The sequence below is a fragment of the Malaya genurostris genome, chromosome 1 (assembly GCF_030247185.1).
Source record: "Malaya genurostris strain Urasoe2022 chromosome 1, Malgen_1.1, whole genome shotgun sequence".
Classification (NCBI taxonomy): domain Eukaryota; kingdom Metazoa; phylum Arthropoda; class Insecta; order Diptera; family Culicidae; genus Malaya; species Malaya genurostris.
Window position 1 is genome coordinate 22,171,480 of NC_080570.1, and position 12,585 is coordinate 22,184,064.

General features: G+C 37.0%; 1 protein-coding gene across 4 annotated transcripts in view; it reads right to left on the minus strand.

Annotated features, from left to right (window-relative positions):
- Window positions 1-7,007: 7,007 nt before the first annotated feature.
- LOC131434653 (elongation of very long chain fatty acids protein AAEL008004) overlaps window positions 7,008-12,585 on the minus strand; it is a 180,215-nt gene continuing 174,637 nt past the window's right edge. For all 4 annotated transcript variants that reach the window (XM_058601623.1, XM_058601633.1, XM_058601607.1 and 1 more), the window contains one exon: window positions 7,008-8,141. In XM_058601623.1, coding sequence (XP_058457606.1) covers window positions 7,803-8,141 — 339 coding nt within the window. In that variant the 3' untranslated portion in view covers window positions 7,008-7,802. The remainder of the gene's footprint in view (window positions 8,142-12,585) is intronic.

Below are 12,585 nucleotides of genomic sequence, written 5' to 3' on the forward strand. Positions count from 1 at the left end.
TTCGATAAACTTTGATGTTGGTGAGGAAAATCACATATGATCAATATAAGACATGACTTCTGAAATCGTTGATCTCCCGCCCTTTTTCAAATGGAGTTCAATTGAATAAACTGCATCAGAATCAGATAAGAGAAATTCTTATGAAATACTATTATCAATGCTAGAAAATCAAATTACTGAAAAAATTGTCAGTGCATAACTTAAGTTAAACCGTTTGAAGGCATCTTTTTCTTTTTTACTCATATTAGGCAAAATTTATTAATTTCGCTAATTTACTCGCTCCTCCGTGCACTTTTGCTGATCACAACAGAAATGATTTCCTGTAACACTCATTTCCGAATTTACAAGACGAAGCTTTTACGTCAACAAATACACGTTTTCCTATAGAATATAAACGTTTATTGTGGAGATTTTTTCAGGAAATAGGGTAAAGCAGTAATATAATTAGGTATTTCAAAAATGCGCTCATTGAAAATATTGGATGTCACATTCCAAAAACCTCCCTCCCTCCCCCCTGTCACAAAAGGTCACGTTTTATGAAACACCCCCCTCCCCCTTGCGGCGTGACGTCTTTTATGGACAGCCCCATAGCGAAATAATGAGCGTCAGAATCACAGGTGCCTTATTGCAGAATTCTGTTGTAAGCAGACTCTGCAATTTCACAGACTTTTACAGGTTTCTTTAAACTTTTATATACAATCGTCAAATTCACAGACTTTCAAAACTGCGTGATGCTTCTTATTTGTTTTTTTATCGTCATACTTATAAAATTTAACGCTTCCATTGGAGGATTTCTAGTATGCCTCTGCCAAGAGTTGAACGGTTGTTTTAACCCCATCGCTGTATGTTGTACTACGTTTACAGCCTTTTTATATTAAGCATTAGAGCGAATAGAGAAATGATTCGTCTGGTGAAATAAAGGCAATTACAAATTTAAAAGGCAATATTCTCTAGCGACAAGAATTATTTGTTTGTTCACTAAAAGCATCAAGTATGTATCTGTCAAAGACGACTGGATTTGTAGAGTAGACGGTAACAATTTTGTTTATAAAGGGTGATTTTTTAAGAGCTTGAGAACTTTTTTAAACAATAAAACGCATAAAATTTGCAAAATCTCATCGGTTCTTTATTTTAAACGTTAGATTGGTACATGACATTTACTTTTTGAAGATAATTTCATTTAAATGTTGACCGCGGCTGCGTCTTAGGTGGTCCATTCGGAAAGTCCAATTTTGGGCAACTTTTTCGAGCATTTCGGCCGGAATAGCCCGAATTTCTTCGGAAATGTTGTCTTCCAAAGCTGGAATAGTTACTGGCTTATTTCTGTAGACTTTAGACTTGACGTAGCCCCACAAAAAATAGTCTAAAGGTGTCAAATCGCATGATCTTGGTGGCCAACTTACCGGTCCATTTCTTGAGATGAATTGTTCTCCGAAGTTTTCCCTCAAAATGGCCATAGAATCGCGAGCTGTGTGGCATGTAGCGCCATCTTGTTGAAACCACATGTCAACCAAGTTCAGTTCTTCCATTTTTGGCAACAAAAAGTTTGTTAGCATCGAACGATAGCGATCGCCATTCACTGTAACGTTGCGTCCAACAGCATCTTTGAAAAAATACGGTCCAATGATTCCACCAGCGTACAAACCACACCAAACAGTGCATTTTTCGGGATGCATGGGCAGTTCTTGAACGGCTTCTGGTTGCTCTTCACTCCAAATGCGGCAATTTTGCTTATTTACGTAGCCATTCAACCAGAAATGAGCCTCATCGCTGAACAAAATTTGTCGATAAAAAAGCGGATTTTCCGAATGGACCACCTAAGACGCAGCCGCGGTCAACATTTAAATGAAATTATCTTCAAAAAGGAAATGTCATGTACCAATCTAACGTTTAAAATGAAGAACCGATGAGATTTTGCAATTTTTATCCGTTTTATTGTTTAAAAAAGTTCTCAAGCTCTTAAAAAATCACCCTTTAGTAAACAAGCAAACAAAAGATTACCCAACCATCCGTTAAATCCATTTGGTTTACAGTTTACGGTAGTTGTTTGACAGTTCAGCAATTACCGAACGTTCAGCCGACGACACGACCAGGCACTCCGAAGAAAAATCGGAATAGAAAGTGTCTGTGAGTGATTTTCCGTCAGTTACCACAAATATAGCGACCCATTGATAATGATAAAATTAATCTTTTTAGGCAACACTGTTCTGGTTGCTATGCGTTATTTGTCAAGGAACCGGAATTATAGAAATAAACAAACAAATAGGAAAAGTATCCCGATCCATTGTCAGTAGCCACGAAAATGCAAGAAAAAAAGGATTAAGTTCGAAATAAAGCGTTATATTCTCTTGTGTGCAGTCATGTATTTCCAAATCTGTTGCAACACAAGACGAAATTGAATTTACAATCTTGTATATTTGCTAATAATCAAGTAAAATTACTGTTTCTAGAACTCGAAAAAACGTGGAGCAGGATGTTTATTTTGTCTATTATGCATTCAATTAAGACCAAAAACAATATTTCGTAGCACTAGAGGAACCCTCACAGAAGTTCAAATCAATGGGAAAAAAACGATAATGAAATTGCTGCGTTCTGTGATGTCGGTTTGAAACACATTATTAAATTTAAGCTATTTTTAAAGATCCTTTATACATTGAATCAGTAACAAAAATATGCATTTATTGATGTTATTTCTCTGCTAAATCATGCTAAAAAGCTTGATTGTTGTCCATGAAGATCTTTATTGGAGATGCGTTTCAAGTTTTCTCAGGAGAATTTTCCAAGAATTATCCAGATGTCATACTAAAACTATTCTAGGTTTAGCAAAAGTCATAAAACAAAAGTTTGTCTCAATGGCGTGAAAAAATAGTAATGCTGATGATACGATCTACTTAGAAGAAATTCTTAGTCGCATAATTCGAATATTTTATGAAAACTATGCAATAGTTTCAATTGTTTATTGAATTTTTCTAATAGAGATGGTGTGAGATGCTGATGTAGTTGATTGGTGAGATGCTGATGTAGTTGATTGCTGTCAAATTTCCGGTGCATACAATTACTGGTGGTGCAAATAAAATGATATAACATATCGGTATCGCAAAAACATAGCGCTTCACTTAACTTTTAAGGGCCATTTCTTGTTCTTAGGTACAGTGGTAGAGCGCGACTGGTATATCGATTCGGAGTTAGTTTTGTTTATCTACATAAACATGACTTTGAACAACAGTATCCAAGATATCTGTTATTCGATCAATAATTTATCAAATCGAGTTGCCAGTTTTAAAAAATTTTCAAGCAATTTTGTTTTGACATTTCGAGTTACTGAGGTTCAGCTGTTGAAAATTCGGTTAAAAATTACCGAATTCTGCGAAATTTTCTGAGTGGTTATTTTTATAGCCAATATTGACAATGTTTCTAGTGAAGCACGATGTTTTGAGGACAAAGACGTCGATTAATACAAAGTATCATTGTTTAATTATTCTGAGTATAAAAACAATGTCATTTAGTAGTCAATTAGAAAATATTTTTCTGGCTTGTGGTCCCGAAGGGGTTGAATCGATGCGAATGACAGTTACGCTATCTTTGCGGCATTTTGTCGCTATCTTGTCGCATCGCAATCTTTGTTGACCGCCAGTGAATATTACAATACTTTTGCAAACATACTGTGCACACTTGGAAAATTTCGCAGAATTCGGTAATATTTTACCGAATTTTCAACAGCTGACCGTTCGGTAATTCATTTGATTGCTGAGCGTTCGGTAATGGAAATTTTTTTGTCGTGAATACGACTTACTTTACTATGGGGCGCCTTTTCAAAATTTACCCTCTGAGAGAGTGATAAGTTTTTGATCGTGAATATCTCTGGTTGCATCTAACGAATCAACATAATTTTTGCTACATGCCATTGGAAATATGATCACAATTTTTTAATAAAATTTTCAGTTGTGTGACATAATCTCAAATAATTGAAAATTAAACTTTTCTGAAATGTTTGGTATAGACGAGTATCAAAGGAGATAATCCATAAGGCGCGTTTGCCTTGCTCGTATTGTTGAAGCTCATAGTTCAGTGATCTGTGAAAGGATTTATATAATCTAATTGCCAATAGAATCAGCATTGAAGTATTTCAATAGTACACTATTAAAAAACCTGTCTCATTTGACCCATGTCAACACCAGCCAATCAGAACGCGTTCTGAGGAAGAGAACTAAATATCTACTGTTGTACAACAAATCGTTCGAGAAAAATGTTCCGAACAGAGTTTAATATCGTAGTGAGTTCCACAATTTTATCCACACTTCTGAATTCTATTTTCTATTTTTATAGCCGTTAGGACCGCCCATTAGTGAAAAAGCTACAAACGAAATCACGTAAAAAGAATAAACCTCTTAACAAAAATTTGATCAGTTTGGATTCTATCCCCACTGCCAGTAGTTTGCATTGGTGAAAAATCAACGAAAAGAGAACAAAGAGTGGAAAGCATCACACAAAATCAGCCGTTCTAATGGCTCTAAAAATTTTCTAAAAAACTATTAGGATTTCTTGCTCGTATATCGAAGGTAAAAAACCTCAGTTTAGTGCAAATGTAGTACTGTTTGATTAGATCTGTGCCCTTTTCGCTGAGTGAAATTCACAGTAATCGAGATCAAGTGAAGCCTTCTTTGTTTTTGTGAAAAATGTGAAAAAGGGGAATGCTTGCGTAATTCATACAATTGATCAACTAATTGATATTCGGAAGTGTTAAGGTACATGTCAATTGTTTTCGTATTCACGACATCCAGTTATGTCTCTGACATTACCCATCCGCCTTTTTGACCTGTCAAACACTACCGAACATTCAGTAAACTCAGTGTGTCAACTAACGGACGGTTCGGTATTTTTTTGTTTTAGTTGAAATTAAATTTAAAAATCAATTTATAAGGTTTTCGGATTTTCCAAACAAATACAACTTTTCACTCATTGATTATGCTTTTCTAATTTGGAAATGTGTATTCCTTGATTTTTCACTGCAAAGTGTGAAACAATTTGACTCCAGTCGTCATTTGGCAAATGCCCAAACTTAAAATGTGTTTGAGTTCATCCAGCATATTATTTTCTTCGCCATTGACTTCAACGTCGAGTTTGAAGTTTCATACTGCTCATCTGTAGGTAAGAAAACTATCACTGTTTCCGCAAAAGTGGACATTTCAGTAGGATTCAAGGAATAAAAATTAGCATAGCGCGCATGTAAGTCAGACACATACCCGGGAATATGCCCCCGACAGTAGAAACATATTATTACCTGACAATTTTAAATATTGGTCAATTAAAGAATACTAAATTAAAATTTTAATAGACCGTCCGTCTTTCTCCTATAACCGCTGGATGGATCTTCACTAGATGAATCAATTTTTTAGAATGATTTCAAGCCATGATGCTTTCTGATTGATTAAAAATTGCTACCAAACGCTTATAAAAATCGTTGAACGATACAGGACAAGTTGGCCCCATCTCCAATGAATTGTTCACCATAGAACCTGTGTGAGACAACATGTTTCAAAACTTTTACTGAACTTCTCACTCAAACACAAAATTGTAGGATCAGGAAAATCATGATGCTGAAAATCGACTCAGGTTGTTTTTTTTTTTTGAACGGATAGCTTTAGAATGAATGAATCCTCGAGACAGCCAAGTTTGTTTTTACAGGTTTTCTGTTTATTTTGTTCATATACCGCTATTTTCAAGTCAATAGGATTGAATTGTTTTCCTTCTCCAACAGAAAGCTCTGGGAAAGACAGAAAATCCAACTCCGCGTTTTTTTTTGTGTTTTGTTTTAAATGTATGTGTTTAGTATCTCGAGGGTAACACATACGTATTCCCTCACTTTCCAAGCACCTTTTTGTTGTCGTTTACGTTTGCTATGCCGGGCCAACGGCCCGTAAGCTACTACCCTTACGCGGTGTGTGCTCTAGTGTAAATATCAGCACACACCCTGTAGGCGATTTGTATGTATGTATGTATGTATGTATGTATGTATGTTTGGATGTGCCTTTCTTACTGTAGCTCGCTTAATTACTGCAACTTAAATACGGAGTTGTTTAGTACTAGTATATTTTGCATATCATTTGCTTTCCTTACAAAAAAATAAAGAAAACACATTAGAGTTTTTTCCTTCGTTAATTTTTCTCTCTTTTTTATGCTTTAATCCTAGCAAGCGCAGCCTCGTCAGCCAACGCCTCACCCACTTTTAAATGTATATTCTGAACTTCACTTTGTGTAGAGGTTCGTCTTCCTGATCCTGAATAGTAGGTATATTATGTTGATATTACTGTTTCAAACAAAAAATAAAACAAAATGGTGGGAAAGACACAGTATGAGGGCGCCCGAAACGAGACAGAATAGGGATACCGAAAAAGCACATCAATGAAGCGCCATCCATAGTGCCAATGAAGGATCAACCAACCGTTCAAGGCGAGCGGAAAAAAATATAGAAAAAAAATACGACGCATCTACGTAACGTCTAGATAGAGATAGCACTAGATTTCCAATTGGCTGTCAGTTTTGCTTGCTTATCGGTTACTATTTTTTTTATCAATTTGGAATCTTCACCACATTTTTTTTCGGTTTTGTTTTGTTTTTTTTTTTCTCTCCTTATGCCTAGTTTCATTAGGTTAGCTAAACTATGTACAAGTAGAATATTTGCCAGTCGCGCACTCTCTCTCTCTCTTTCTCTCGAGCCCAGTTCCGCACTCAAACAACACTCATCAGAACGCCATTTTTTGTTGTTGTTGTTTTATCTAGAATTTCTATTGCCTGCTGCCTGCCTACCTGACCTGACCTGACCTGCCCATCTCAATTATCATCTTATGCCACAAGTTACTAACTTTATTTAAAAATATAAATAAAGGTAACATTTTGTTTCTCTTGTAATGCAATGTGTAAAAAGTTTTCACTTTTAACATTTGTTTTGGCTTCCACTTAAAAAAACTCTCACCTCTTTTCTTTTTTTGTTTGTTTTCCGTGTTATGTTTATGACTCTTCTAACATGTGCTTAGTTTTTTATTGTTTTCACCGCTACTCGTTTTGTTTGATTGTTTTCTGCATTATTATACTCAATAGTTGTTGTTGTTGTTGTTCTCTTCCTCTCTCAACACATTGAAACAATGTGCTTTTATTATTCGGTTTAAAAGACTTGTTTCCGCCGTTTCACCACTGACTGACTGTGTTCGAATGTTTTTTTGTTTTCCTCGTTGACAGAAACAAAAACAGGGAAAAAAATAGAATTTAAAAAAAATTGGGCTGGTTGTTGTCTGATTCTCATTCTCTCGCACTCTCGTCTAGGCAACTACGAAATAATTTCTTATCTTGATCCAAGTACAATTTATTCCTATTGGGATGGGTTGTTGTGGTGGTGGTGGTGGTGTTGTGTAGAGGAGGACAAAAGGGTGGTACAGTTTTAGTCTTGGTGCCAATGTGTGTGTGTGTGTGTATGTGCGAGAGACATATACATTTGTTTTCGGAGGGAGAACAGTTTTTTTGATTTGTTTTTTGCTCTTAACAAAATCGGAAATAGTTTTTTTTTTGCACCATGACGAAACACAAAAAAAACAACAGTGATGTGTGAGTGTGGGGCTGTGTAAAAGTGAAGAGGTTTTACAATAAATTAATTAATAATAACAATAGAAACAGCTGGGTATGTGTGTGTGGGTGCGTGTGGGAGAACGGTTCTAGCTCTGTGACTACCCGAGGGAAGCAGTTTGTGAGTCTGGAGGAGGAAGGGACAGAAATGGGGCTTATGGAAGGGAAGGTGATTTAATTCGCTATTATTGGACCGGATTGCGGCTGCTGGGCTGTCGTTGCGTGATTTCGATCTCGGCCGGGAGATCACCCCGCACGTAGAAATCGGTGGCAGCTTTGGCACCACCGTTGGACAGTAACGATCCTCCGCCGTTACTGGTGATGCTACCGTTGCTATGGTTATGGTGATGATTGTGATGATGGTGGACCGCGCCGTTCTTCCCGTGCAGGTGTCCGTTGGTGGCGGTGGCGGCGGGTACGGCACTGCCGTTGGACGAGAGACTTCCGTTCGTGGTGGCACTGCCATTCAGCAGTGCGTCTTCCTGTTTCTTCTTAGCTGCCGCGGCCTCGCGTTCTCTTCTCTCCTGCAATAGAGCGATCGTATGACGATTAGTGGGCTGATTACGTTAGATAAAAATGAAACAAGAAAACCCAATCGTCCCTTTGTGAAAAAAAGCTACAAATGAAATTACCGATAAAAGCAAACTTTCAACCAAAATTGGTTCAGTATGGAATCAATCAGCACTGTGAGCAGTTCTGTTGCGAGACGTTTCGCTTCAAACGAGCGCGATTGCGTCATTCTGCAGCTGGTCGTGTGCATCGTGTCGTGAAAATACAATGGAAAGTGGACAACGATGGGGAACATTACACGGAAAGAAATCCGTTACTGCTGGCATGATTAGAAAATCATGAAACCAATTATTTTAACTTCTCATGAAACCAAGAGCAATAACTTCTCCCATGAAAATATCACTTCGTACCCTCTGCATCAAGTGATGTGATACATTGCTTACTAGATTAATGGTAAGGCAAAAAGCAGACTTTGCATTTAATAATCGTGTTGTTTTACTCACCGGCTGATAGAGAATTGACAACATAAAGATAATGAACCGAAAATTGACATCATATAAGAGACTAAAAGCACGGGAAAGTTTTTCATTTGACAAACAACAATGTTACATTTTGTTCAAATGTATTCTTACATATTTGCTGTGATCGTTGTTGCTAGAATAATATTACGAGAGCTAGCGTAAACCAAAACAATAAATTCGATTGTGAATTTGGAACACCATCTAACGAAAATCAGAATAAAATTTTGTCCAATCACTTTGATTAATTTGTTTCATAAATATAACAACACAAGCTGTATTGATTCACCTAAATTAAGTCAAAGTTGACAACTTTTTCAATTATCATCGTTATTAATTTCAAACTGCTGTTAAACCCTTGACAGATCGTTGGACGAGACATGGGATATTAGTCCAATTTCCAACGGATTATTCGATATAGAATCTGTAATTTAAAATTTTTTTGTCGTGAATACGACTTACTTTACTATGGGGTGCCTTTTCAAAATTTACCCTCTGAGAGAGTGATAAGTTTTTGATCGTGAATATTTCTTGTTGTATCTAACGAATCAACATAATTTTAGATACGTGCCTTCGGAAATATGATCACAATTTTATGATAAAATTTTCAGTTTTGTGACATAATCTCAAATAATTCAAAATTAAACTTTTCTGAAATGTTTGGTATAAACGAGTATCAAAGAGGATAATTCATAAGGCGCATTTATCTTTCTCGTATTTTTAAAGCTCATAGCTCAGTGATCTGTGAAAGGATTTATTTAATCTAACTACCAATAAAATCGACATTTTTCAACTTAAACGTGTATAGCAAAAGCATTGAAGTATTTCAATAGTACACTATTGAAAAACCTGTCTCATTTGACCCATGTCACCACCAGCCAATCAGAACGCGTTCTGAGGAAGAGGACAAAATATCCGCTGCTGTACAACGAATCGTTCGAGAAATTTTTTTCGAACAGTGCTTAATATCGTAGTGAGTTCCACAATTTGGTCCTTCTGAAAGGCAGGAATGAATCCCGTATAGTTTCTTTCAATGAAATGCAAATCCAAAATGAAATAATCTGTATGCGGCTATTTTTATAGCCGTTGAGACCGCCCATTAGTGAAAAAGCTACAAACGAAATCACGTAAAAAAAACCTCTTAACAAAAATTGTATCAGTTTGGATTCTATCGCCACTGCGAGCAGATGTATTTAGTATCGTTTGCAAAGCTAGTTTCGCTTCCGACAAGAGCGATTACGTCACAGCTGCCAGTTGTTTGCATTGGTAAAAAACAACAAAAAGTGCTCAACGGTGAAGAGGATCACACAAAATCAGCCGTTCTAATGGCTCTAAAAGTTTTCTAAAGAACTATTAGGATTTCTTGCTCGCAAATCGAAGGTAATTATCCTCAGTTTAGTGCAAATCTAGAACTGTTTGATTTGATTTGTGCATTTTTCGCTGTGTGAAATTCACAGTAATCGAGATCGTAATCAAGTGAAGCCTTCTTTGTTTTTGCGAAAAATGTGAAAAAGGGAAATGCTTGCATAATTCATACAATTGATCAACTAATTGATATTCGGAAGTGTTATGAAACATGTTATCGTATTCACGACATCCAGTTATGTCTCTGACATTCCCCACCCGCCTTTTTTCAACAGCTTTGAAGAACTTCTCGCTCAAACGTAATATTTTTCCTGCTTTTACCCTAAAGCTCCCGATTTTTTCCCGATTTTCTTGCCACCCTGGTTTAGTTCGCCTACTTTGTCGTGTTGAGTAGATATGTGTTGGTGGTGCTCGCCACGAAAATTAAGCGTTGCTTCTCAAGAGCAACGCGTAGCGACAAAATGTGTGTTGATGGTATAAAGAATTTGGGGAGGGGCGTTAGTTCATTTTCAGTGGGTAGTAAACTCATAATTGTTAACAGGTGGGCGAAGAGTAGCAAGTAATGCGCTTCGATACTTGAAAAATCTCTCTGAGAAAGGTCCTGAGTAAAATGTATTCAAGTTTATATAGGTAATGTGGGTAAACAATACCATTTCAATCTATAAGTTGTAAAATTGATGAGATTAGTACATCACTCAATTCTTGTGAGATTTGTGAGAAAGAAAACGAATGTAAGAAGATGAAAATTTAAGGACTGTTACGACCAAGAATTGGTCAAATAAGAATGAGTGTAAATAGTTTCAATGTTTTATTAGAAATTCATACAAAATACAGAAAACAAATCAGGTCCAGCTTCAGTTTTCAGATCGTCAGAATGATTTTCAGAATTCGAGTCCAAAATCTTGTTCAGAATCCTGAGGTTAGATCCAGAATTCAGATTCCAGTTTGGAATTCAGGTGCGGAATCCTGCTACCCGTTTCAGAACTTAGGTTCAAATATAAAACTTCTGTTACAAATTCAGACCCAGAATCTAGGCCTGGGATCAGAAAACATGCCCAAAACACACGAGAACCTTTTTATTCCTGTCAGAAGTTCAGGTTTATAACCCAGGTCCAAAATGCAGGCCTAGAATACGGATCCCGATTTTCGCTCAAGAAGCCAGGTCCATGTTCTGAAACTAGGTTCAGAATTCAAATCCAGAATGCAGGTGAAGAGTCAAGAGGTTCAGGATCTAGTTTCAGGTTCAAGAACTCTGCCAGGAGCTGATCCGGGGTCAGAATTCTAGTCCAGAACCAAAGTCCAAGTCCAAGTTGAAAATAAATCTCCAGAATCCAGATGCAGGATTCAGGTTCAGGGAAAAAATCTCTATCATGAATTTTGGTCCACAATCCGAGTCCAATTTCAGAATTCATATCCACAGATCCAGAATTGAGGTCCACCGTCGCGTTCCAGAATTCACACCCAAACTAAGAATTCTGGTCCAAAATCGAAGTCCCGATTTTAGGTTCAAAATTCAGATTCTGCACTCAGATCACAAATTCACGGTTAAGGTCTCTGTCATGAGTTTAGATTCACAATCTAACTCCAGGTCTAGAATCCAGATCCATGTTCCGAATATAAGCATTGAATTCTGCTTCAAGTTCAGAATCCGTATTCGGATAAAGAATCTCTGTCAATAATCCAGGTTCAGGTTCAGTGTCCTGATCCAGAAACCTTGGTCGATAGTTCAATATTCCAATCCAGTGTTCAGAACCAGCGTCCAGATCTAGATATCGTTTAGTTATTACTGGGTTAGGTCAAGTGACTCAATTCAGGTCCAGGTTCTGAGTTCCAATTATAAGACGGAATCCTGGTCTGGAATTCAGCTCTTGGCTTAGAATCCATGTACAGAATCCAGGTCCAGATTCAGAAACCAAATAAAGAATTCTGTATCAGGTTCAGAATAAATACAGAATGAGGATCCAAGGTCAGAATGCAGGTCCAGAAGTCAAATCCAGAAGCTAGGTCCTTAATCATGTTTCAAAATTTTTGCCCAGAATCCAAGTCCAGAGTTATGTTTCTGAATCCAAAATCAGGATCAAGTTCTAGGTTCACGATTTTGCTGCATTCCCCGTATCTGTCAAATTTTTTGAGTAAATCCAGAATCCTGCTCCAGATTTAGACCCAAAATCTTCATCGAGAGCTCAAACCAAGAAATCAGTTCAGGTCTAGAATCCAAATCCTAGCTAAGTATCCAATTGTAGATTTCTGCCTCAGATGCAGAATCTCTGTCAGGATTCTGATTCAAAAATCATGTCCAGATGCAGAAACCTTGTCCAAATCCAATTCCAGGATCCTTGTTCAAAATCCTGGTCTAGGTTTAGAATTTCTGTCCATAATTTAGGTTCATGTTTAGAATTGACGAATCGTAGAGAACTTACGTGCAGAATCGAATCCAGGCTCACAGTCCAACTCAAAATAGGTTCAAAGTTTAGTTTCGGAAACTCTGCCAGAAGTTCAGAAAACAGAATTTTGGCAAGTTTAAGGTGCGAAAGGTTTTACCCCCTAATTTATGCTAAGTCCACATAACCATTTT